Source organism: Vicugna pacos, chromosome 23 (genome assembly GCF_048564905.1).
Source record: "Vicugna pacos chromosome 23, VicPac4, whole genome shotgun sequence".
In the NCBI taxonomy this organism is placed as follows: Eukaryota; Metazoa; Chordata; class Mammalia; order Artiodactyla; family Camelidae; genus Vicugna; species Vicugna pacos.
This window is the reverse complement of record NC_133009.1, coordinates 13311232-13339001: the sequence shown is the minus strand read 5'-3', so window position 1 is coordinate 13339001 and position 27770 is coordinate 13311232. Positions and strand designations below refer to the sequence as shown.

The window sequence follows — 27770 nt, the reverse complement described above, 5'->3', positions numbered from 1 at the left end:
GCTGGAAAAATGGAGAGGGGTCTTGAGTTGGTGGATCTTTCCCCTCCGCGGGACGTGGGACGAGTGGCCGGGACAGACGACAGGGTCTCGGTCCCTGCCACCTCCCGAAAAGACTTCCGGGTGCGCTGCACCTCGAAGCGGGCCGTGACGGAAATGCTAGAGCTGTGCAGCCGCTTCGTGCAAAAGCTCGGGGACGCGCTGCCAGAGGAGATTCGGGAGCCCGTGCTGCGAGATGCGCAGTGGGTACGGGCCCAGTAGCCATCTCTTGTCTTATCACCCCTTTTCTCCACACCCCAGGTTTCAAGAGTCAGAAAAAGCGCCTACGCCAGGCTTTGACAGAGTGAACGGTGCCGCTTGCTCCGTTAGAAAGCAGCCCGAGAAACGCGAGGGAAGGAAATAGATGCTAGAGGCAGTGGGGTATTATTGTTAATTACCTAAACCGCTGCTGTCAGAAAAATGCAAGGCGAGCCACGTATGTAACTTGACATAAAAATAAGAAACAATGGGTGAAATTAATTTTAATAATATATTTTGTTTAACCCACTATATCCAAGATACCGTTTTAACTTGTAATAGTTGGAAAATGAAGGAGATATTTTACATTCTTTTGTTCATATACTGAGCTTTTCAAATCTGATGTCTTAAATTTACAGCTCATCTCCTTTGGGACTAGCCACATTTTAAGGCCTCAGCAGCCACAAAGTGGCTAGTCTAGACTCTTGAGAAATTCTCCAGGAAAGGGTAGTCCTGGAAGTCAGTCAGTCACCAGGCTTGCTTTTAGCCTTTCCTTTTGCTTATTTTAGAACATCTGGTAAAGACAACGAAAACATTTTCTCTATATGTCTAAAGTAGAGAAAGACTCTGTCTTGATTATAAACTTCACTAAGAATCACACATTGACCCTTGTAATATATTTCCCCTTCCTTTCTCAAATATTTTGCGGAGTCCCGAAGAAGATAGTTTTTTGGGAAGAGACATAACAAATTTGAGGGATTGGTGCCTGTGAAAAGAAAGCACAAAATCTGTTTATATATAGGAAGAAATTAAAATGCGGAACGCTTTTGAGTGTGAATGACCACAGTGTAAAGAAAGTAAAGGTTAAGTGGAAGAATGAAGGAACACTCCTTGGGTTGTGATTCTGTATTCCAGTTTTGTATACACTGGCTCTTAAGTCATTCCCTCCTTGCAAGCAAGGGAAGAGTAAGAGGCATACTTGAGGACATTTTTCGTAGTTTTTTGGGAGAAGACTGTTTTGTTGCGTAATGATCTTAGAATTTACCACTTTCTAGGAAGTGCTAAAGTACTTAGAACATTTAATTACCTTACAGAAAAAAAGGAACTTAGCTTAATCTATTTTACCCTATTTAGTAGATGATAAAGTGAATTAGAAGATAAAAGGTGTATACTCTTAAACTACCAAAAAATTCACTTGTTTTATTTTAATTAAAGCAGATAAAAGGCAGAGGCTTTAATTATGTTGAGACTTCTTTATCTAAAACCATATAGTATAGTAGCATATTCTAAAAGAAGTAGTATTGGTACCACTGTACAAAGAATATTACAAAGACAATTTATATTCTCAGATAATTCTTGAAAGTATATATAGAAAGTCAGATTTTACCTTGTAAAACCTTTGAAGTGTAGAATATGTACTTTATCTCATAATTATTAGTTATCATTTGATTTAAGCTTATTTTTAATTATACAAAATGTACAAAATACATTCTCACTATAAAGAATAACATAAAGCAAAAGTATTTGAATTTCCCTCTCCTATCCCTCTTCCTTCCTGGAAATAACTTACTATTTTGAAGGGCTCTTGGAAGGTGTAATCCTTTTTTTTTCTTGGCTTCTCTCTCTGTTTTTAAATTTTTTTTTTTTGTTTTTTACATTAATAGTGTCATGGTACTGTATTGTTAGCAAGTTGCTTTTTTTAAAATGAAATATGGCTTTGACTATTTGTTTGTCAATATTATGTAGAGAAATGCTTCATTCTTTTTAAGTATTGTGTGATATGGATATATTGTATGTTTAACCATTCCTACCTAATTTTGAATTTAGATTTTGTTATTTTTCCCTCGATATTTCATAATTTCAAACAGTGCTGAAATAAACGTGCTCAGCACATCCTCTATGTTTTTATGAGACTAGTCCTTTAGGATACATTGCTAGAAGTGAAATTACTAGGTTGTAGGGAATACACATTTAAAATTTGGATGATATTACCAAATTCCTTTAGTCTTTTATTTTTTAATGTATTATGAACATGTTTAACCTTACAAAAAGTAGACCAAAAAGTAGACTAGTTCAGTGGACAGCCCATATCATCACAAAATTTAAGTTATCAAAAATTCGTTATACTTCCTATTGTAAAGCAAATTGCATATCTTGTGTCATTTTGTTCCTACATACTTAAGTGTACAGCTCAAAAAAGTACAATCCTATGTAAAGTAGAAAGTAATTTCACTTTCTTTTAAACATGTATATTTTCCCTCTTGTTAACACTGACACTCATTCAGTGTATTCGTAGTACTTACACCCTTGAGATTCAACTGAGTCCAAATTTGTTAGCTTTTCTTTTCTTTCATTTAAGGAGTACTTTTTGTTGTCGTTTACAATAATATTTTGAAATTTTGCAGCACATTTTCCCATAGATAGCATAATGGCTGTCAGAGCTAGAGTGTAGGTAGAATTAGTGGTCGAAGTGAAACCTTCCTTTATTGAAAATAATAAATACACTAATAGGTTATTGTGTTACTTTTCTTTGTATTCTCTAGCACAAATCTGAAATTGTTATTTTGCCAAAATGTTTAATTCAGTATTTAAAGTTATTTTTAGTGACTTGCCTATTGTGAATGTGTTGCAGACTTTTGAATCAGCTGTGCAAGAGAATGTCAGCATTAATGGGCAAGCATGGCAGGAAGCTTCAGACAGTTGCTTTATGGGTATGATTTAACTTTTCCCGTCTGTCATTAATTTCTGTGTTATTTTTGTAGCTAATATTATTTTGAATGCTAATTTTAAAAAATTTAATATAATTAATTAATTAATTAAAATTTTATTTATTTAAAGTGGGGGTAATTAGGTTTATTTTATTTATTTTTAGAGGAGGTACCGAGGATTGAACCCAGGACTTCATGCATGTTAAGCATGCGCTCTACCACTTGAGCTATACCCTCCCTCTGAATGCTAATTCTTAATCCCCATTTTCAGTGTCACTTCTTTTTAAAGTCCTTTACTTGAGGAGTTCCTTCACTAGAAAAAAGAGAAAACTAATCTAGAAGACTATTGAAGTCATAGGCTGAGTCAAGGTAACAGCGGTCACCTTGATCCTTTATATATGCTATCTGGTATTCCCAGCAGGACTTTCATCTGATTAGTTATCAAAAGCACCCTTGTCAATAGTTTATTGGAAAATGCTGTAGAACTATCCCCAGATGAAGACACAGGCCCAGAGAATTCCTATGATTAATACTTTATAAATCAAGTTGTAGTTTTACCGGCAATCCTTAGAGTAGATAGTGAAGTGCGTTTAGAAGTGTGAAGTTAAACTATAAAAGTACTGTGTAAAGGATGACGTCCATATTTGGAGAAACCTCCTTAGAAAGACAGAATATTTCTTTTTGGTCCAGAGAAGACTAGATTGTACCCTAACTAATAATGTTGACATATCTAAAGAAATCAAAGTTTTGATAGAAAGAAAATGGTCCATGTGGGAAGGAAAAAATTTAATAGAAAAAGAATGATCAGTGTGTAAAGAGAGGCAGAATTCTCCAGCAGTGTCCAGGAGAAAGGATACCCTGACAAGAGGACCAGAGTGTTTTGTCAGTCCCCATGGTGATATTACAGAGATCTGACCACCAAAGATGGATATCACTGCTAGCTGTTCAGGTTATCCAGTTATATCCTTGAGCTTATTCCAAGCCTATCAAGTAATTCTCTGTGGTTATAATTATTCTCCTCAACATTAAGATAGTTCTTTACTACCTAATCCTTGGGATTATTATAATTATCTCTTCAAAGCCACCAAAATTCACTTTCTGGTTTATATATTAAGATGGAAAAAAAAATCAGATTTTCCAAAATATTATCAGAGTGATTGCCACTTAGTAGGAGAGACAGAGTGTATCTGCATCACCTAGGAGTATTTTCAAACTGCACAGCCTTTACTGTGTCTTTATCTGACTTTTTCTGTGAAGTCACTTTATTGTTTGGTTCAGACTGCCTTTAGCAATCTGATTCATCAATTTATAGATTAACATAAGTATTTTCTGACAGGTTGGCAGCCTGGGTGGATGGCTGAAGTGTGGCTATTCTCTGTCCCCTTTTCCCCTAATAACTCTGAGGGGAAATAGTTAAGAAAACTATACTTTTACCTTCTTTCCTGGGCACTTGATAAATGCCAGACACTAGGCCAAATTCTGGGAAATAGATGAAAAACATGGCCCTTACCTTTTAGGAACTCATTGTTAATGGAAGGACATGGACAAGGAATCACTGTTACTCTTTGGGAAGTGGGAAAAGACCTAATGGAGTAGGTTTAATAAATGAGAGTGTACTAGACAGAAAGGAGGTAAGAAGAACATCTGAAGCAAAGAAGAGAGCGTGTGCAAAGGCACAGAGGAGTGGTATGTTTGGAAAATGTCAGAAGTGAATTGGAAAAACTAATGGCAGATGTGACCAGAGAGAGAAGCTGGGGCCAGAGCACAAAAAGTCCTTTAGGATCTGATAAGGAGTTTTTACTTATCTTGTAGGTAAGGGGACACTGGTGAAGGTTTTTAAAATCCAGTTACAGTAGTCTCCTCTTATCTGAGGGAGATTTTGTCCAGGACGTCCAGTGGTTGCCTGAAATCTCAGGTAGCTCCAAACCCTATGTATACTATGTTTTTTCTTAAACATACGTACCCGTGATAAACTTTAGTTTAGAAATTAGGCATGGGAAGAGATTAATGACAATAACTAAAATAAAATAGAACAATTATAATAATATACTGTAATGAAAGTTACATGTATGTGATCTCTCTCCCTCACTCTCAAATTGTTGTATAAATTTAATGCCTTTTCCATCTTAACTAAGCACTTATCACCCACTGCAGCTGTAACTTTTGCAGTTTGAGGTGTGACAGCAAAGCTAGCACAAGTTTCTTTTTTCCTTCTTCACAATTTCATGGATAGAAGATTTATTCTTATTGTAGATCTTAGCAACCTCTTCATACAATTTTTTTCCTTTCCTAATATGTTGAAAACTTTCATCTTTTCACTTAGTGGAAGCATTTTACAGCTTCTCTTTGCCATATTTGAATTTCCAGCATCGCTATTCTTGTGCTTTGGGGCTATTTTTAAGTAAAATAAAGGTTACTTGAACACAAGCACTGTGATACTGTGACAGTGGATCTGTTAACCGAGGTGGCTGCCAAGTGATTAATGGGCAGGGTATGCTGGACAGCAGGATGATTCGTGTCCCAAGTGGAACAGAGCAGGATGGCATGAGGTTTCACCATGCTACTCAGAATGGCGCATAATTTAAAACTTACAAGTTGTTTATCTCTGGAATTTTCCATTTAATATTTTCAGACTGTGGTTGACCATGGGTAACTGAAACTGTAGAAAGTGAAACCACAGATAAGGGTGCACTACTATAACAAAAGTTTTGTGTTTTAGAGAGCTACCTGCTAGCTGTGTGGTGGGGGATGGATTGGAGAAGGGAGAAATTCAAGGCAGGCATACCTTAGGAGATTATTGCCATAATACAACAAAAGATGGTGAAGACCTACCCTAAGACAGTGGGAAAGGAGAGAAACAGCCAGGCTCGAGAGATGTTCAGCAGGTAGAATTAATAAGATTTGTGTCTGATCTAATACAGAGAATCAGTAAGTGTCACAAGGGGGGAGGTTTTTGTCTGTTTTGTTCACCAAGATCACTGTACAAGTGAGTGAACAAGTGAAAAAATGAATACACAAGTGAAACCAACTCCTTCCCTGCCCCTCTACCCTGAAAGGACTTGAATTCAGAAGGTTGGATCAGGCACATTTAAGAATTAAAAGATAATTTCCTTGAGAGCAGGGATTATATATTTTTTCCTCTTTGCTGTGTTTTTAATACTTGGCTTGGCACACAGTACATATTTGTTAAATTAATGACTAATTGTTCCCTGCTCAAATTTATACATTTCAGTTTTGTAGCTTTATCATTAGGTGGCGCTAAGAAACCATTTTCCATGATACAAAGAAGCTTTTTAGCTGGGAGACTTTTTTTTTTTTAAAAACTGATTGTGAAATAGTAACAATTTTCCTTTCAGGCTAGGGATTGAACTTTTAAATAATAAATCAAAATATAGGGAGGGGGCTGCTTATTTAAATGAGTATTCAAAGTAAGACATGATTATATCTCATAATGCTTTCAGAAGAAGTAATTTAGTTGCACTTAGTAAATACTTGTTTCATGAATGAAAAGCCATACATGATGTACCTCATCAGCCTTTACCTGGTATGTATGTTTCTGCTGATGTATGTCAGCAGTGTCTCAAGATGTTTCCAAAATACATAACATGTTTCAGGCTTCTTCCTAGGAAGCTCTACTCAATAAAATAAGTAGATGCATTCTAGCATAGACTTTGACATAGCAGAACACGTATGATATAAGACCAGTTAAGCCGAGGACCTAGCTCTTTAGTATTTTTAATACTTAATATTTGCTACTCTTTAAAATGATTTTCAAAATAAAGTTGATGTATCACCTGCATTCATTTCATCTGGGATGCTTAATTTCTGGGCCCCATTCCAGAGACCTCTACTGAATCAAAATTTCTGCACTTCTGACAAGTTCCCCAGTTGATTATTCACTCTCCTAGAGTTTAAAAATCAGTACAGTTGACTGTTGAACAACACAGAGTTTAACTGCAAGGGTCCACTTATACGGGTTTTCTTTTTATTTCCTCTCACTAAACGCATGCTGCTGTACTACATCATCTATAGTTGGTTGGATCCACGGGTGCAGACCGTGGATAAAGAGGGCAGACTATGAAATTATATTTGGATTTTTGACAGCGTGGAGGGTCAACAGCCCTAACCCCCAAGTTGTTCAAGGGTCAACTGTGTTTTAAAACATAGGAAAGCAACTGATAAGATAGCTGTTGCTAAAGCAGAGAAACTGTAAAGTCACCACATCTTTTACATTTTCCTGCCATTTATCCATTGTGCCTATTTCAAATCTAGCTACTTTCCTCACTGCTGCTGTCACGGCTTTGGTTCAGCACATAATAAAGCAAAAACTTGTTAGCATCCCTGAGGTTAAATGCTGTTTACAATGTGGTTCTTTTATATTTGTCACCCTTCTTTCCTTATACTTTATCCTGTAACCAGTTAGAACTTTTTCTGTTTTCCAAAGACTGATCTTACAGATATGTTTCCTCTGCATATAATTCTTCTCACTTTTATTTTTTTCCCTACCTTTTTTTTAATCCAGTGGCTCTATACTTGTATTTCAAGGTCCCACTCAAGTATTACTTTCTCTTTAAAATCTTAAATTCCTAAGGCAGAGTTAGTGTTCCATTGTTTTTGTCCTGATAGCATTTTGTTCATACCTGTATTGCGTTTAAATTATTTTGCAGTTAATCTGTTTCTTCCACTGAACCATGAGCTCTTAGAGAGCAGGGATTGTGTTATGTTCATTTTTGTGTTTCTCTGATTTAGGCCTGGCTTCCCATAGGTGCTCAGTAACTGATTGTTCAATGAATAAATGAATCCATCACCAAAGTGGGGCATCTATTAACTTGTCATATTTGTTTCCCTTAGACTTTGTGTTTGCTAAATTTAGTTTATTTTATATTACATTTTCATATAGAATATAAACAATGTGTTTAAGGAATTTTTTGGTATTATTTTTTCCTCTTGAAATAGATTCTGATATCAAAGTACTTGAAGACCAGTTTGATGAAATCATAGTAGACATAGCCACAAAACGTAAGCAATATCCCAGAAAGATCCTTGAAAGTGTCATCAAAACCATAAAAGCAAAGCAAGAAATCCTGGTAAGATGATTTACCTTTAAAGTAGTAAATATTATGTATTGTCTATTTTACTACAATAAAAAAATTAGAGTATAAGATCCAAGTGGGGATAAATGACATTTTGTTTTCTTTGTCTTTCCTGCCTCAATTACTACTGTTCGTCTGTTGTAAAAATTTTTCCTCTTCTAAGTCACTGTAGGTTTTGAGTAAGCTGGTATTGAAATAGAATTTGAAGATGGAAGATGACTTAATAACCTAATTTTGAGATGAGGAAGGAAAAAGAAATTTATCTTTTAAGCGTTTTCCTTCTGTTTGTTACTTGTTTTTTGCACATTATTTATGTTAATATATTTTGGAAGAGCCTTCAGTTTAATCTATGATGAAGATTGAGTACCTGTTCATAACATCAAAATTTGCTGTATGGATTGTGAGTAATTTGTTTTGCTCCCCAAATCACGATAAGGTGGAAAAGCAGGTTTGCTAGCAATGGCATTGCCTCTGGAATGAGAAATCCATGCTGCTTTAGATTAGGCTATACTGTTGGTCCTTAGTTTTTTGAAATTAGCGTACTTTCACGTGTGAATCTTCCAGTTGCTTTCCTTCCAGGAATTGTTCTAGACAGTAAAGGTAGATACTTTATCTGAAGCATTTTAGCCGTCATTCCATGAGAAAAAATAATTATAAGCAGAATTTTTCATTTTTTCCTTCTGTAGAAGTCAGTCCTCCCAGAAATCACCCACTCCATCACCCCCACCCTTGCCACTTTTAAAATTTCCTCAGGAAATACAATCAAAATGTATTTCTTTCAAGTGTCCCCGTCCCTATTACTACCTCTCCCTCCCCAAAAAAACCCCTAGTAATCTGTATTACATAAAAGTAAGTTGGCAGGCCTAGGTGAAGTACTGCTGTGGAAATTTAAAAAGTGATACAAAATGGATGAGGTGAGGATACTAAAGACGACTTAAAAAAACAAACTTTTTGGCTCCTGCTACTTTGGGCAAGAGAAAGGAGGGACATTTTCCTCTTTCTTTTTGCCTTAATTGTGGCTCCTGTTCTTATAGTTCTGCTGCTGTGGTCCCAATGTGTCACAGGGTATATAAGCCTCAGTACGCCAGCATGCTAGTGGTCGCGCCACTTTTTAAAATAGAGTTTCTGGGGGAATGTGAGTTCTGAGTTCCAAGCACTTGTTTTAAAGTGAACTTTTAAAAAACAGTCTATTCATAATTTGGAAACTACCTTGTACTTTATAAATACAAGATTCAGTCTCTGTGTCTTTTATTTGCTTGATTGCTTTTCTTATGCTTTTTAGTGGTGCTCTTTCTTCGTGTATGCAGTAAGTGACAATACTGCAAAAGGCATAATTCAGGCTTAGTTTGGTCTTTTTTTCTTTTCTTCTCTCTTCCCTACAGATTTCAGAATCTAAGTTTTTTTTTTTGCAAAAGAATGCTAATACTAACAGTATATTTGCTTATATTAGCTGAAGAAAATGTTTATATGAGGTATTAAGTGGTTACATTAAATCTGTTTTAATTTATATTATGTTTAGAAGCAGTACCACCCTGTTGTACATCCATTGGACCTAAAATATGACCCTGATCCAGGTGAGTCAGTGTTCATTTGCAGTAAAAATGAAGCATGAGCTTGTAATTTTTATGAGTTCCTGATACTCATTTGAAGGTCTCTTCCCTTTGGTGTTCTAACTCACTGAGAGTTATCAGTGTTTAGCTCCTTTTTCACTTAGGATTTTGAGAACTTGCTTTGAACCTACTGACTCAGAATCTCTAGGACTAGGACTCAGGAATCTGGACTTTTATAAAGCTCTCTCCTGACCTAAACTATTATAACACCATCCCAATCTCTAATGTCTATTATTACACCTTCCCATCTCTAACTGCTATTATGCTATCATTCTTTGCATTACAGCCAAAGTTATACTATTAAAGCACTCATGGTGTCACTCCTCAGCGTGATAACCTTCATTGGTTTCTCATCATTTACAGAATAAAATCCAATAAAAATACAATGTTGAACTTAAGAGATATACACACTTGTTATGCCTTTGAACTCAATTCTGTTTCCCTTGAGGTGCATCCTCTAAAACACAGAGAAATAAAATTAATACAGACTTATGTAAATCCAGCAACAGAACTGGCATTGCTGAAAATGTGGGTCATATATATTTTTAAATGAGTCTATTCTCGCATTTAAAAATTTGTAGCACTCTTCCTAAGAGAGCATTTGGAATTTGTCTTTGGTACTCAAGTGCCATTTCTGAACTATTAGAAAAACAGTTAAGACCTTGATTTATTTGTATTGGACATTTATACTTAAGGCTTTGAATACCTTACCTTTGTGGAATTCTGAAGTGCTTTCTAACATGTCCCCTTGCCCTTCGCAAATGTCCCAAGCCAGCGGGATAAACTGAGAGGAGGAAGTACAAGCATAAAGGTATTGTGAAATTCACAGCATTCACTGTGTTTGACAATAAAAATGGACCCAGGACCTCACATTTAATTGTCATGTTTCACTAAAAAGGGATGGTTGCCAGAATGCAGTGGTTGATACATGCTTGTTCTAATTTTGAACAACATAAAAATAATAATTGAAACTTGTCATTTCATAGTATACTGAAGTATTACTCTTTAGGTATAGTTACTTATCTTCTAAAGAAACTTGGTAACCTTTTTATCTTAGGAGCGAAAACAGATTTACTTAAATGGGCCTTTGAAGGTCTACATGGTTTTAGTCCTTCCATTACAGTTATATAGTATTACTGGAAAATCTTTATCATATGATTCTGATTTCACAAGTACGCAAAGGAGTAATTGGAAATCTATCTTTTGGATAAATTTTGAGATTTTTGTCATTGTACATTTTTAGAATGTTTATAAGCTTAGAATAGCATCAGCTGTTTAAACATAACAAAATTAACTTACAGTTCTGTTAGCTGTATGTCCTTGGACAAATCACTTGACTTCCTCAAGCCTCAGTTTCTTTATGGCAAATTCTAGATTTTGAGCCTGATGTTTAAGGTGTGAATTCCAGATTTGCCACTAAATTTTACAGAAATGTCCTGCCTACTTATCAAGATAGTGTTATGAAGCACATGTGATAAGGGGCTTTATAAACTGTAACTAAAATACAAAGTAGTAGTTTATAAGTAGATGCTATGTAATAATAACCCTATTATAAATTCTATCTCATTTACAATGGTACACATTATAATACTGCATAACTTATAATACATTTAATTGATAAAATTGTATGAAATTAAAATGGCTTAGGAGGAAAGTAGAAAGCATAAATTTGTATAGAAGCTAAAAATCTGAATAAGCCTCATGTAAAATTTTTGTGGGAATGTCTTCAGAAATTTTTTTCTTTTTATTACTAGAGTATTAAGTGATATCAAGTTTATTTGAAAGCTGACACTTTCAAATAAGAAGACAGTCTGGTTTTCAAAATGCATTGCTTAGGCAATGTGTATAACAATGATTTTGTATGGTTATGTTAAGAACTTTGCAGGATATGGAGATAAAGAAGACAGATTCTCCACATAAAGAGCTTATGTCTGAGTAGAAGAAATGAGATGAACATAAAACAGGATTCTTGATGCCTCCAACTAGTTCCTTTCTCAGTTTTCCCCAGCTGAGTAACTGGCACCTTCACCTACATTTGCATTAGCCGGAAGTCAACCTTCGTTCTTTCCTCTTCTGAACTTCTTACACACAATCCATTAGTAAATCTTACAAATTATTCCTTTGAAATACAAGCTCACATTCATCCACTCCTCTTCATCTTGCTATTATTACCTCTAATCTAGGTCACCCTCACTCTTGCCAGGACTTCTAGACATGCTTTATAGAAGGTCTTCTGTTTCACTCTTGTTCTCTTCCATTCCATTGCATATCCATCAGGCAGAGGTGAATTTTTAAAAATTCTTTGAAATATTTCAAACATATAGAAAGCATGGATTATAACATGATGAACATCTTTGTACCTACTCATTTTTAAGAGTTTTTCACATTTTGCCAAACTTGAATCAGACCTTTTTAGGAACTAAAAGGTATGGATACAGTTGAAACTGTACCCTCCACCATCCCATTTCACTTCCTCTTATTTCAGAAATGACTACTGTCCTCAAGCTGAGTGGATCCTTCCTACCAATGTTTTTATGCTTTTACTTTACAGATATGTATCATAAACAATGAATGGCATTTGTTTAAAAATCTTTGCTGGGCAGGCTGGCGGGTGGGCGGGTTGGCTTGCTTGCTTGCTTGCTTGCTTTCTTTCTTTCTATTGAAGTGTAGTTGATTTACAATGTTGTGTTAGTTTCTGGTGTACAGCACAGTGATTCAGTGATACACACACACACATACATATATATTCTTTTTCATTATAGGTTATTATAAGATATTGAATGTAGTTCCCTGTGTTATACATTAAGACCTTGTTGTTTACCTGTTTATATGCAGTACTTTGTATCTGCTGATGCCAGACTCCTAATTTATTCTCCCCATCCTCCCTTTCCCTTTTGGTAACCGTAAGTTTGTTTTCCATGTCATGGATCTGTCTGTTTTGTAAATAAGTTCATTTGTATCATTTTTTTTAGATTCTACGTATAAGTGATGTATGATATTTATCTTTCTGTGTCTGACTTCACTTAGTATGATAATCACTAGGTCCATCCATCTTGCTGCAAGTGGCATTATTTCATTTTTTATGGCTGAGTAGTATTCCATTGCATATATATACCACATCTTCTTTATCCAGTCATCTGTTGGTGAAAATTTAGGTTGCTTCCATGTCTTGGCTATAGTAAATAGTGCTGCTATGAATATTGGGGTGTAAGTATCTTTTTGAATTAGAGTTTTCTCCAGATATATGTCTGGGCTCTCTTTTTAATTTTGTTGGTTGACTTTGCTGTCTCTGCACCATTACCACACTTTTTAAGTTTCTCTAGTTTTATAAGAAGTCTTGATATCTTGCAATTTCTTTCAAATTTTGTTGCCTACTTTTGGCCCTTTATTCTTTCATAGGAATTGTTAAAATCAACTTGTTAAATTGCTTGAATAATCTTACTGGGATTTGATTGGAATTACATTTAATTTGTAGATAAGTTTGGAAAGAAGTGTCACATTAACAATATATGTCTTCCCATTTATAAACGTGTCATTTTGAGTTTTTCAAAATGTTTTCAGTTTTCAAAATGTCCCCCAATAGTTTCTATAAATACATGTAATAAAGATGGTTATAGTGCTGCCTGCTTGCTACATTGAGAACAGTATTATTTAAGGAAATGGATATGATATTCTGTTATGCATCTAGAGAAGTGTTTAAAAACATGTAATAAAGATGATTATAAGAAAAAAATAGTGTTTTGTAAATTTCTCTACATAGATTTTTACATATCTTTTTTTTTGTTGTTGTTCCTAGATATCTTTTTGTAGCTATTATAAATGGTAACATTTTGGGATTACATATTATAATTGAATATTCCTCGTGTTTAGGAACACTATTGATTTTTGTTTTCTGAATTCTTATTAGTTCTAATGGTTTATCTAGTTTCAATTAGATCTTTTAAAATTGTAGATAATTACATCATTTACAAGTAATGCTAGATTTTGTCTTTTTCCTAACTTTGTATATCCAGTATAATGTTGAATAGTAGTGATGATAGTGGTCATGATACTTATAAATTATGAATAAATATTTAATTTTATTGAACATTTCTCTTGCATGAACTGAGATCATATACTTCTTTAACCAACTTTATTGAGGTATAATTTACATGTAATAAAATACATCCATTTTATGTGTACAGTTTGAGTTTTGACATATGTATATAACTATGTAACCATGACCACAGTTCAGATATAGAACATTTTTTCATCACTCATAAAGTTCCCTTGTGCTCTTAGATCATACGCTTTTTGTCTCTAACTCTGTTAGTATGGTGAATTAACGTTGACAGATTTTTTTTCTGGTAGTTGTCTTTGCGTTCATAGAGAGAACCCCACTTTACTCAGTATATTTTTTCTTTCATATATTTGAATTAAAGTTACCTGTACTTTATATTTAGTATATTTACCAATAGTAAATTTGCATCTCTAGTCACACAAAAAAGAACGTGATATTTTAAAATATAAAATATGCTGTTCCTTTCCAGTTTTGTTATGAAGGTTATGCTGCCCTCATAAAATAGTTTCTAAACATTAGAGATTATTTGTTCTTTGAAAAGTTGTTAAGATTCTTCTTTATAACTGTCTGAGCTTAGTGTATTGGGGGAAGTTTGATTTAACTGATTTAGTATACTTAATGGTTATTGATTTCTTCAGGTTTTTATTTTTTTCTTGAATAAATTTTGGTAATACTTGTTTGGAAAATAGTCTTTTTCATCCATGTGTTCAGTCCATTGGTATGAAACTATAGTAGTTGCTTCTAATTTAAAAAATCTCTACTCCACATACGCTTATTTCTTAATATTATTTTTGCTTTCTCTTTTTTCTTGATATTTTATTCTAGGTTTCTTTGTTTTTATTGGTCTTTCCAAAGAGTCATTTTTTAGTTTTATTGAGTTTCTTTATTGTTTTTCAATTTTCTGGTTCCTTGAGTTCTGATCTTATCTTTAGTGTGGTCTTCCTGCTTTCTTGAGTTCTCTCTGTTATTTTTAGCTTCTTGAGTTTAATGCTTAATTAGTTTACTTCAGTCTTATTTTTTAGTAAATGCATTTAACAGTACAGATTTATCTCTTAAGTCCTGCTTTAGCCACATCCTCAAGTCTTGACATGTAGAACTTTCATAGCTACTCTTAAAAACACAAACCAACTTTCATTCTGTTGCTTAAAATTCTAAAATCTTCCAATTAAAAATATATATATAATAAACTTCAAACTTCTCATCATTCCCTTACATAATCTGGTCCCTCCAACTTCATTTCAGGCACTTTCCTTTCTGCTCTCACCCCATGTTCCATCTTTCAGTTCTTTGCAAGTGCCTCACTTTCACACATGCTTTTCCTGAGTACTTCTGAAGTTGGCATCTCTCAATTTTTCTTTCTCAGTTAAATGCTACCTCCTCAGAGAGATCTTCCCTAACCACCCTAGTTAAAATAGCCTCTCCCCAGTTTTCTATTATAAAACCTGTTTATTTCCTTAATGACATTTGTTACAGTATGTATTTGTGTATTTCTTTATGGTTTCTCACAGAACTGAAAGCTCCATTAGCTTTTTTTTACTTTGTGTTTGCATTGCATGTAGCCAGCATATAGCACCATGCTCACTAAATACTTACTGAGTGACCATTATTCACCCATGCATTCAGCATACTTATTGAATGTCTACTGTATGCCAGAACTGTTCTCAATGTGGAGGATTTAACGGTGAACAACACAGACAAGGTCCTTGCTCTATGGAATTTACATTCTAGTGGGAAAAGAAAAGTATGAACAATTATAAAAATAAATAAGTAACATCAGTGCTAGGGTGATGTGTTTAGGTGCTTGGAAACACTTTTCTGAGCAAGCAGCAAGAAGGAATTTGTCTTGTGACAATAAAGAGGAAGAGCTTTTTTCAACTGGAGAGAAGAGCTAGAACAAGGTTCCTAAGTTAAGAATGGGCTTGAGTATTTATAGAACAAAAGACCACTAAGGCTGTAGTGGAAGGAATAGAGGGAAAGAGCATTACAGGATGAGGTTAGAGACTCGGCTGAGGCCGGATAACACAAGCTAGGAGTTTGAAAGTATGTGGTACCTTAAGCGAGATGCAGCTCTCAGTACCGTAGGAGGTGGTGAGGTGCAGGTGGGATTGGATGCAGAGGATTATATACCTGCTACCTGGCAGGTGTGTTAAACAGACCTGTTTAAATTTGTAGCAAAGGTTATCTTCCAGAAATTCATAAATCACTGCTTAGTTTTTTGTTTCATTTTCGACAAGGATGCTACTTTTCAATTCGTGGTTCTTATACATACCCTTAGCTACCCTTTTAGTAACTAGTACAAACCAGACATCCTATATTACACCTGCTTGCTCCTTCCTGCTCATAAAGTACAGTGGAGATAGGAAGCACTCAGCTAATGCTTTTTTGCTGAATTTCTGATTTTGTGCAGGCTTTTGGAATTTCATGTTTCCTGGTTTAGTCAGTGCAGTGACCTGAAAGCAAAACAAGATTGGTTACTCAATCTTTCATTTCCACTTTTTCATTTCCCTATGTTTTAGAAAGCAAGTAACTAGGGAAGGCAGTGTACTCAAGGGTGCCTAACTTCCACATTTTTAAGAGCAAACTTTATTTTTTTTTAATAACTTTGCAGCAATCTTCTGATTAACTGTCTACCAATAGGATGAATTTTCATTTGTCACCTTTTGTGATCCTATTAGTAAAACTAATCATTCTTCCATATGATCTTCTTTTTCAAAAAGCTTTTTGAAGTTAATTGAAGAGACTCCCTTTTTATTATTTTTTGTCCTTCACTAAATATGTAGTGATGACAAGGAGCTATTTTAAGTTTCTCTATAGTAGACTTTATGATAATTCCAGTTCTTCTGCTGACCCTACAAACCGAAGACTGAGAGGCAGTTCCTTTTTTTCCTAATAATGACGACTTGCTTAAGCCTCTGTCAGAATAGTTACAGGTAGTAACTACAAGTGGTTATGTTTCAAAAATTGATATTTAATCCAGGCTTTGGAACTTGAAATGCATTTCCCCCCTGAAAAAAATTTACAAATGGTATTGTAAATAGGTAAGTTTCTAGGCTGCCCTTTAGAGACCTGTGTAACCCATAATGTAGCTGAAATACTACACATTTATGATGAAAAGTATTATAAAAGTAACATTTCAGATGCCCATTAAGTTCCACTGACATGATGTTTAAATGGGATTTGGGGAGAATAGTTTGGGTTCCTAAACACCTTTGTGGTGAGAGGGTAAATAGTGCTGCCATGAAGATGTTTCCATCAAGGCTCTGGAGAGCGCCATTGGGAACACTTGTTGGGGAAGCCCGTCCCCACCTCCTGGATGGCAGGGACAGGCCATCTTCTGGTGAGACCTTCTTAAGTCAAATGTTTGTATATCAGGAGGACCTATATGCTCTTACTAGTTACAAAAAGTGAAAAATTCATTTATAATAATCTTAAGTGAGGGATTGAAAAGTTTATATATTTTGAAATTTCCTAAGCAGATCCTAATGTTGGTAAATGCTTTTTTGATACATTCACAGACAGCATATTTACATATTTAGTGATTGTTTTTAATTGTGTGTTTGTTTTCCCACCTTTGTGGATTTTTTTAAGTCTTTGTGTGTTTGGTTTTATTTCTAAAATTACTGATGCTCCTTAGTTTTCAAAGAAAGGAATTTAATTCACTTAACGAAAAAAAGAAGGTACTGTAATGTTAATAGTTGAAACAAATTTAACTCTAGACTTGTTCCATTTTTAATTCTTTACCAGGCATAATTTATTTCAAGAGATTTTCATTATATTGAAGCTAATTTTTACCATTCATTAACTTATATTCTTAGGAGTATAGTATAGAATATAGAAGAGCATGTGCTGTGGGTTCTAATTATTTTCAATGTTTAATCAGTTATTCATTCAATTCAGATACATTTCTCAGCTCTCACAGCTTCTGTTTCTTTATCTATAAAAGGAGGCTCTTCTGCATAGCACAGGGAACTATATTTAATATCTTGTAACCTATAATGAAAAAATATGAAAACAAATACATGTTTGTATATGTATGACTGAAATATTATGCAGTACACAAGAAATTGACACATTGTAAACTGACTATACTTCAATTAAAAAAAAAAAGGAGGGTGATGAAACCTGCTTCCCTCACCGGGTTGCTTAAGTTATTACATAGGATTGCTTGGCAATGTGTGACTACCCATAATACTATGGAAATGGGCTGTCAGAGTTTCAAGGAGGGAAAGCTTTCATGCATCATTTCTTTTCCCTGAACTCTTTTTTCATAGCCAGGTTTCTCAGAAGAATGATCTACACTCATCAGCTTTACTTTTAATCTCTCATTTTTATAAAAAAAATCAGTATTATTTAACATTTATATTGTTACGACTATGTAAATGTTCTTCAGTAGGAGACAGAAAGGACTTTCTTTCTTGAACATCTTCCCATCCCCCTTCAGAATGCTCTGTTTTTCTGTTTGCTTTATTTGCTGTTGTGTCGATCACTAATTCTTTCCCAAACACTTCAACAGAACTATAAAATTCCTCTCACTGTAGTAAACACTTCAGGTTGTCCAACAAACCATTTTTTAAAACCCTTTCCTTTTTCTTGGGTTATTCCTCTGGGAGCCTTTTGTCTTCCTCTCCTAATCTGGACTGGGTTCTCTCTCAGCCTGCTGCAAAGCTTTCATCCTGTCTGTTCCTTTCCTCATCATCCTGGGAATTTCCTTTACTTCTTTTCTGTTTTGGATCATGTTTCCTGGTTCCTGTGTTTTCTCCTTTCTTGATTTATTCCCTTGTTTTGATAAAGCACATCCTCTACCACCCACCTCCTATTCCCCCTCACCCCCCTGCCATCCAGCACCAATTCCTCTTAAGGCAGCTTCTTACAACATCTGTGAAGCTCTACTCTCCTTTCAGTTCACCTATTGGATTGACCTCACCCTCCTCTGCCTCCGTGGCACACTTTATCATATCCTTAGTCCATCATGCTTATAAAGCAACTACTCTACGTGTCAGGCACTGTGTTCAGCGCTAGAGAGTCCAAGATGAAGAGAATGAGGTTCTTCTTCCCAAGGAAGTTCTGAAAGATGCCTGAGAACACCAAGGTTCCCACTGGAGGCAGTGCTGCCCCCTAGCGGCCCTTTGAAAAAGCAGGGGGAAGTTTTTAGTTACCACAGTAATGGGAGGGTACAGCTGGTATTTTGTAGTCAGGGGCCAGGAATACTAACTGTCTGTAAGTCCAGCACAACTTTAGAATATTCCACCAAACATTCACGTGAGAAAATCTGTTCATAATTATCCAAGCCTGGGACCTAACTCCATTTTACACACAAACCCAAACTACTCAGCACTTTTTACATTGTCATTGTTTGTGCAACAGACAGAAAACAGCTATTGCCCATCAATGTGGGTTTACAGAAGAAAAAAATCTTTAAGTACCATGTATTTATAAAAAAAATTAAGAATCCCTTGGATGATAGAGTCATACAATAGCAATGAAGAAGAAAATGATTGCCTTACTCTATACATAAAAGTAAGATAATGTTCTAGAGTAAATGTTAAAGATTTTGTTCACTGTTGTGTGTATGTGTGTCTATTGAAATATAACATACGGTGTGCAGCTTAATAAATTTGTACACACACATACACATAAAAGATATATACCTGCCACCTTGATCTAGATAGAGTGTCCGTGTAGTTGGGAAACATAGGATAAACTTATTTTTAAATAGTATGTTACGTTTTCAAATAATGTGCCCATTATGCTTTCATATGTACAATAAATACAGTCCACAGTGTCCCCCAAATTTGGAAACATGAGGCAAATATTTATTACATTTTTTACATATTAGCACTTGGACCCATTGCTTAAAATTTTACTTGAGAATTTGAGGTTGAGCTGATTTTGAAAAAGTAGTTTGTTTCTGTGTGTTTCTGTGCATTTCTGTCATTTAAACTGAAAGTTCTTTAAGGGGCAGAGACCATTTTTCCTTACTCTGAGTACCTAATGCTGGTACTTGTTCGTGGAAGATACATAATAAATATTACAAGAATGGGCAACTCCACATAGGTGTGCAGGTTTGATGAGGAGAGCATAAGTGTGGGTCTGACTGGAAGCCAAACTACCACAAGGGTACCAAAGGTTGGATCATTTATTTGCCATACCCAGGAGAAAACTTATTAATTGCCTGAGTACTCTTGAGGGATCTCCCCAAATCTTAAAAGAAATTTAAATAGCATATTATTCTAAGGTAAGAGTCCTTATATAGGGGGCTATGAACTTGGATTGGGAAAAAAAAGCTACATTGTTGTTTTTCTTAACCTCAAACTGCAATCTAGCATTTCCTTCAATTTTGAATGCAGGTAATGGTGGTAGTATTAGCAATACCTGTAATTTTTTTTTTTTTTGCTACTGGAAGCCAGAGATATTTTCAGTTTCAGTTGTTGCAGATGCCTAACAATATTACTTATAATCATGATTTTCTTAGGATGGTAATTAGACCTGATGCTTGATCTTGTTATTTAAATCATTAATGAAGAAGCACTTGTATTACCTATCAGAATTTTTAAGTAATTATATTTTAAAATATTGTTCTGGATGTTGAGAGTAAGCAAAATTAATGTATAATGATAGAAATCAGACAAATGGTTGCTTCTGGTGTAGAAGACTGACTGGAAGTGGGCACAAGGACACTATGGGGTGATGGAAATGTCCCATGTCTTTGGTATACATTTGTCAAAGGTGATTGAATGCTACATGTAAGACCTACATTTCACTGTATGTAAATTATACCTCAATTTAAAAAATAAACATGTTAAAATATTCTGAGAAGAGGTCCACAGGCTTAACCAAATTGCCAAAGGAATCTGTGGGAAGAGAAAAGGTGAAGAACCCTTTTGCTGAAGCCATCATGTTGCCTTTGCCTTTCTCCTTTGAGTGCCCACTTTCTCTCAGTTGCTTTTGCTGTGCATTTCCTTTTTTTTTTTTCCTAAACGTGTTCTCACTTTTTTGAGCTAAGTAGTCAGAAAAGAAAAATTGCAGCTGTGAAATTCTTCGCTTGGCTTATTTGCCAATCTCTTGAAGCCAGTAAAAGCTGTGGCCTTACTTGCTTAGGCTTTAAGAAATTTCTGGTGAGAACTACTCTTTGCAAAACTAATTTGTAGATTACTTCATAATAGAGTGATTTTTATTATCTCTAGTTTCACTTGGAGTTTTAGTAGGATTTTTATCCCCCTATATCATTAAATATGCAGTTCTGTTATGAAGTAGCCATGAACATTTACAACAAAGATTGGCAGAAAATAAAATGTATTAGGAATCAGAAGAGCATTGAGGATGTGAGGAAAGAAAAATGAATATTACTGACAATCTCTTCCAGATTTCTTTTTCAGAAATTCCATCTAGGTATTCTCGATGTAGTGTGATTATATACTTTAAGTTCAAATATGTTTTAGTTTTAGAAAATTCAGAGTAATACAAATACTAATTTATTTGAAAACATGATGATAGTGCTTGAAGACAGTAAACAGTGGCAGATAACATATAGAACAAACATTTGCTTCTCTTTTAAGGGCACACAGTGTTAAGACTACTCATAGCACAACTTCTGTTGTCTGTCGCTTTATATGTGTAATTATTAGTTTTTCTCTGCTGTGCTAACATTTTCACAGTCTTTTTATTTAGATAAACTTAATAGGACACTTAATTTAATAGATTACAAAGTATTCCAAGAAAGACTGAGCTAAGGTGAATAGTCCTAACAGATTGTTGTCCAGATAGCATCTGCATACCTTTTATGACGTGGTGGTAGATGTAAAACCTAAAACACTGTTCGGTGGTTTCTTTGCAGCCGCTCGTATAGAAAACCTGATATGCAGAGGAGAAACAATAGCTAAGGAGATGAGTGAAACCATGAAGGTAAAAGCTACCTGCTAAATTGTAAAGTGAACAACATGTGTAGCTCGGAATTTGTTTTCAACATTCCTATGTGTTTTAGTCTGTTATAACAGCAATTCTCAGTAGTCTTCTATATAGACCTTTAATGAATTTATTAAGTGACAGTAACATTCAGAATAACTATCATTTGTTCAGCACCAGTATTATAGCTGGCTTCTTTAAAGTCTGGCTATAATTTTTAGTTCTGAGAGTTAGCAATCCATCAAGCAGTTTAATACCAGCTAACATTTAGTCAGCAGTTAGTATGGATGAGGCCCACCATCTAATGGCTCTATGTATTATATAACCTTATTTGATCCTTACAGTAACCCTGTGAGATAGTACTCTTATTTTCCAATTTTAAGGAAGGAAACTAAGGCAGAGAGGGCCTAAGTAGATTGCCCGAATAAATAACTGTGCCAGGATTTAAACCCTGGATATTTGGCTCCAAAGCCTATACTCTTAGCCATTATATTATACTGTATTGACACAAATAATCAATAGGGTTGTGACTTAACCTTTTGTGTAACTGGATGATGAGCAACATTCTTTTCTTTAATGGTTAAAGCAGATGTACAGTGTATATTTGATAGGCCATGACAAGCTGTTTCAGTTAGCAGACAGTTTAAGCCAAATCATGGCTAAATCAGAGTGACTTCCCTCTTATCTCTGTTTGTAAAAATTTCTTCCATCAACCGCATATCCAACTTGGAGCTTTGATATTATAATAAAATTATTTATATTCTTGACATTTATTTTATCCAAACAGAAAACATTTGGATTGCTAGTATATGAAAATTATTTTTAAATTCCTTCAGAATTTCCCCTGTTTTGATCATATTCTATAACATTCTTTTGTACTTTGTATTGATCGCATGATTTTCTGGTATTTATGCTTCTCTCATAGCAGGTTCTTAATCAGGAATCAGCAGACTGTGGTGGTCCAGGCTAAAATCCAACCTGCTGCCTGTTTTTGAAAATATAACTATATTGGAACCTAGCCATGTACATTCATTTAGTTATAGTCTATGGCTTCTTTTCATTACAGTGAATGTAAAGTTGAATAATTGTGACAGAGATGTAAGGCCCTTAGAGCCTAAAATATTTACTCTGTGGCCCTTTACTGGAAAATGTGCTGATCCCTGTTCTTGATGATTAAGATTTCTAAAATACTGTCCTAAAATGTGGACTTTCATACATTAAATTTTTAGGTCTGAGATTCTGTTACCTCCTGTTTTGCTAAAGTTTTATTTTATTACCAGGCATTGTAGGAATAGAATAGAATAGAATAGAATAGAATAGAATAGAATAGAAAGATAGATAGATAGATAAATTTAGTTTTAGCTTTTCATTAAAATTCCTCAGCTAAAATTGGTATTTTTAAGGTAAAGTCAAATATCCATGACTGAAAAACTTAGGTTTTAGACCTGAAGAATTAAAATACTCGAGTTTTGTGTCTGTCTCTGTTTGTGTTTCAACCTGAGATTAATGTTGAGTATTTCTGTTTGCTTTTTAAGTCCTTGCCTGCATTAATTGAACAAGGAGATGGGTTTTCCCAAGTTTTAAAGATGCAGCCTATTATTCAGCTTCAGAGAGTCCATCAAGAAGTCTTTTCCAGTTGTTGCATGAAACCAGATGTTAAACCCGAGAGCTTTATAGCACAAATCGAAACCACACCAGCAGAGACTTCTACTGGGAAAACCACTGACTTGGTGCTGAGGAGAAAGCGAACTAAAGACTGCCCCCAGAGGGAATGGTATCCATTGAGGCCAAAGAGAATTAATCTTGATACATAAACTCTTTTTGTTTATCTTGGGAGTTAAAATTAGGCACTACTGACATTTAGATTATAGCCTAATACCTAGATGGGACTCCATTTAAAACAACAAATAATTAGCGATTCCTTTATACAAATATTGTAGCTCTGTGCTTGGGTATGATGGAATATTATATTTCTTTCCTCACCTTTTCATCATCTATAGCCAATGAAAAGCGTATTTTTTGCATATTGGCACAGAGCCCGTCAACGGGCATTAAGAATGCAAACTTTTATTGTCTTTAAGTACCATCAGCACGTGGCTGCCTAACAGCCTTAATGGTGTTTCATAAGTAACATGTTCTAGTGGGTTTCCTGGATATACATCTTTCTTTTAAAAAAAAAAAAAAGCTCTGTAACATTTGTCTTTATTTAAGGGCTGGAAGTCGTCATCAGTTCTGCATAGGAGCAAATGAAGTTGATTTTTGTTTGGGGGGGTTTTTTTGTATGCAGTTTGATTTATCAAATTAACGTGCGGATGGCAAGAATGGCTTTGACTTGTTATGCTAAGTTCTCCTAATTTGGATTTGTGGGATTGATTTTAGGATATTTTGGTTTTGTTTTGTAAGATAAAGAAGATTATTATTTGTGTAAGAATTTCTCTTAGAAATAAAAACTGGCATGTAGCCAATGTTTTTTTAGCCACACTTTTGTTTTCAATAGACCTTTCAACTTTTAAACATAATTTGACTTGGAACTAATAGTTTCTTTTCAGGATTTCTCATTTTTTTGGTAGATGATTCCAGTTCAAAAATATATATCAGATTAATACATTAAACAAATTGTCATTCTGGAACAAATACAGATGCAATCATACTAAAGTATTTTACATTTAAGGATGTTTATATATCAAGTATATAATCATTGGTAGAAGTCTGAGAAAGCTATGTTGCCTATACTTATGACATTTAACTACAGTTTCTTATAGCTCTTATTGTGTCTCTTAGTTACATTAATACAACATAGGCAGGGCCATCTAATTTGCTAGCTGTTTCCCTTTTAATAACTGTATACTTTCATTCCTTTGCAGAAAATTTAATAATCATGAAGTTGGAAAATCTGTACTTCTTTTATTCACTATGTCTTAATAATCATAAAAGTCTAAATGTGACAGAAAGTCTTTCAATGAAGAAAACTTACAAAACTACTTTATGGCACTCTGTATTTTAATGTTACAACTTGGAATCTGTATATTTGTACACAGCAGTGTGTTTTTTATTAAAATAATATAAAAGACTGAAATCTTTATACTGTGTATTTTTAAGAGTTGTCTCAGACATTCTTGAGCTCAGTTTTAGTTGGATGGTAGGTCAGCACCTCGCATTTCAGAACATACTCAGTTTCACTTTAAAACTTTTGAGTTTATAGAATATTGCTATTCTAATGCAGTACTAACTTTTTCGTAGTATGAAATTTTGTATGAATTGCTTCACTTCAAAAGCCTGCAAACAAAAGAATTATTGTTAATTCTAGATATAATTGCATTATGATTACATAAGAAAATGTCTCCCTTTTTAAAGAGAAAAGAATCTAATGACTTGATGTCTTAGATTTGCTCTGAAATATGTCAGCAAAGAAAAAAGAGGAAAAGGAATAAACTAAGCAGTTGTAGCAAAAATCTTGATAATGTTGCATCTTTGTGAGGCTATAATCTCTCTACTCTTTGTCTGTTTGGAAATTTTTATAGTTAAAAAATTTTTGTTTATTTTAAAGCCCCCAGACAGCTGAAACTTGAAATCTTTCAGAGACCCCAAAGTTTCACTCCACAATTATAGCAGAGTTCCAAATGGGAAAGAAAATATAGTAGCATTATTAACTAAGATATACATGGCTGATACCAGTAATAATATTGATCAGTATACATTTTTAAGAAGAGAAATTGAATTTCTGCATAGGCTGAGAGCTGGCTAGCTAAGACAATGAAAGCTAAGAAAGTCTATATTTGCAGGGGATGTTGAAAGAAAAAATAGAAAGTAAAATGTTGACCTTTGCTTTCTGGTGAGGTTTCTCTTCTTTCATGCTTGCCTTGGGGGTTTATAGGTAGGGATGTGCTGATGTCTTCTTATAAGGACATTAATCCTGCTATACCAGGGCCCCACCCATATGAGCTCATTTAACCTTAATTACTTCCTTAGAGGCCCCATCTTCAAGTACAGCCACGCTGGGGGCAGAGGGGGTTTGGGTTAGGGCTTCAATATATGGATTTGAGGGGATACAAACATTCAGTCCATGACACTAGACAACAGACATACTTTCCTAGACCTCTTTCCTTGGGTCTTTATGGCTTGAGCTGCGTAGAGAACAAAGACAATAAAATCAGTTAAATTTGCTTCAAAATGTAGCTACCTCTAAGAATGAATTTGCTTGACTTCTGTTGAAAGCCTTAGTTTCAACTACCCACTGTCATTCATTTAATAACCCATTCAACAAGTTAATTCATGTTAGGTGCTACTTTGTTCAAAAGTCAGAGAGGCCCAGAGCAAAGTCTCTGAGCCAGATCACCTGGGTTCAGGTTTCTGCTCTACCACTATTAGTTAAACAGAATTGGGACAGTTTCTTAACCTCTCTGTGCTGCAGTTTTCCCATTATGTAACATGGGGTGATGTTATGTAATACCCACCTTATAGTGTTGCTGTGAGAAGTAAGTGAGTTCATAGGATAAAGTCATTAGACTAGTACTTGGCACATAGTACACATAGCAAGTGTTCCATAAGCACTATTGTTATCTGCTTAGTAAAGGAAATGAAAACAGGATAAAACTTGTCTTCAAGAATCTCATATTCTAGTGAGGAGAACAAGCATGTGGACAATGATTGTGCTTGCAGCAAATGCTGCACGGACGAATGTGTGGGGAACTTTGGGGAAAGGTCATGGCAGTCTTTGTGGAAGAGATGACATTTGAACAGCCTTGACTATTTTAGGTAAATAATCGGGGAGGAAGATTCCTGGCAGTGTGAAGAGAATTTAACAAGGCAGGTGGTTGTAAGAGAGCATTGTGTACTGGAGGACCATCAGGTAAGTCTCTATGTGGGTCTTGTCTAAAGAGACTTGCTACAGGTGAATGTAGAGAGAGACAGGATCAGCTCTTAAGGATTTTGTACCTCTTAGAATTCGTGTTGATGAGCCATTAACTTCAGCAAAGGAGGGGAAAGGAAGTGGAAATCCATCAAATCCACTTTCTTCCTATTGTAGCATTTACCCCCAAATAGCAGGAATAAAAGAAACACACTCATCTTTAAGTGAAACCGGAAGGTATATTGCCCCAAACCATAGCATATGAAGAAAGAAAGTATATGGAGGAAAGAGAAATGAATTAGCAGATCAGAGGGAGATCAAACCTAAGTGTCTTCGGAAAGATACATTGATAAGAAAAATCCAATTTCCCCCCAGAATCTCTGAACAGCTGAAGAATGGAGGACATGACAAAAGGCTGAGATAAGATGGAAGAGCCTGAAAATGAGATTGTGTCTCATTCTCCCCTACACTCCCCTACACTCACTGTCAGTAATTATCCCTGCCAAAGGAGCTTGTTTTCTGGAAAAATTGAAATAAAGAGGCCCTGGAGAGAAGGGTGAAGCTCAGAACAAAAAATGCGCATATGAATTTCTAAACTGCAATGGTAAGACTTGAAGTTCCAGAATACTGGCAGCCTGGCTCACACATTTTGATGATCCTTCTCTAGAGAAACTGAACAACCCCCAGAGAAAAAAGCTAGAAAGAGTGATATTTGGAGGTCCCAAACCACACATCCAAATGGCCAATCCAATTGCCCCACTCTGGAGCCATTTAGTCTCTAAGCCCCACTCACACAGAGCTTCCAGAAACATTTTGTATGACTTTCACTCTCAAAGATGAATAGACATAATAGGAAAGCAACCCAAATATCCATCAATAGTAGAATGAAAAAAAATTGTGGCATATACATATAGAAAAATACTAAACAGGAATTAAAATAAACTAAACTACAGATAGATGTAACATGGATGAATCCCAAAGACATTATACGGAATGAAAGGAGCCAGGCTCAAAAGAGTAAATCACAGAATTGACAAAATGAATCTATGGTGGTTACCTATGGGGAGAGAGGAGACAGTAACTGGGAATGGGCACAGGGAATAGTTTTGGCTGACAGAAATGTTCTATATCTTGAGCTGAGTGGTGCTCCCACAGCTGTATACATATGTAAAATCTCATTGAGCTAGACACTTAAAATTTCTGCATTTTATTTTATGTAAGTTTTATTTTGAAAAATAAACACATAAATAGAGATTCATCAGATATTTGAAGGGAGCCTCCCGATGCAGATACCAAAAGACTGTGTCTCACAAA

General features: G+C 35.0%; 1 protein-coding gene across 2 annotated transcripts; it reads left to right on the top strand.

Annotated features, from left to right (window-relative positions):
• Window positions 1-9: 9 nt before the first annotated feature.
• NSL1 (NSL1 component of MIS12 kinetochore complex) lies at window positions 10-24683 on the top strand. Of its 2 annotated transcripts, XM_006198757.4 has the most exons (6): window positions 10-243; window positions 2867-2945; window positions 7899-8029; window positions 9555-9609; window positions 21540-21607; window positions 23143-24683. In XM_006198757.4, exons 1-6 carry the CDS (start codon window positions 10-12, stop codon window positions 23419-23421), a joined length of 846 nt encoding a protein of 281 aa, XP_006198819.1. In that variant the 3' UTR covers window positions 23422-24683. The 2 variants fall into 2 exon arrangements, with proteins under 2 accessions (XP_006198819.1, XP_072804609.1); XM_072948508.1 differs by lacking the exons at window positions 21540-21607; window positions 23143-24683 and adding an exon at window positions 12131-13315.
• Window positions 24684-27770: the final 3087 nt, after the last annotated feature.

Excerpts from the sequence above, each read along its gene's own strand:
- NSL1 (XM_006198757.4), top strand. The coding sequence starts at position 10 with ATGGAGAGGGGTCTTGAGTTGGTGGATCTTTCCCCTCCGCGGGACGTG. Across the intron at positions 8,030-9,554 it reads AAGCAAAGCAAGAAATCCTG|AAGCAGTACCACCCTGTTGT; the intron begins GTAAGATGATTT and ends TATTATGTTTAG. Across the intron at positions 21,608-23,142 it reads AGATGAGTGAAACCATGAAG|TCCTTGCCTGCATTAATTGA; the intron begins GTAAAAGCTACC and ends TTGCTTTTTAAG.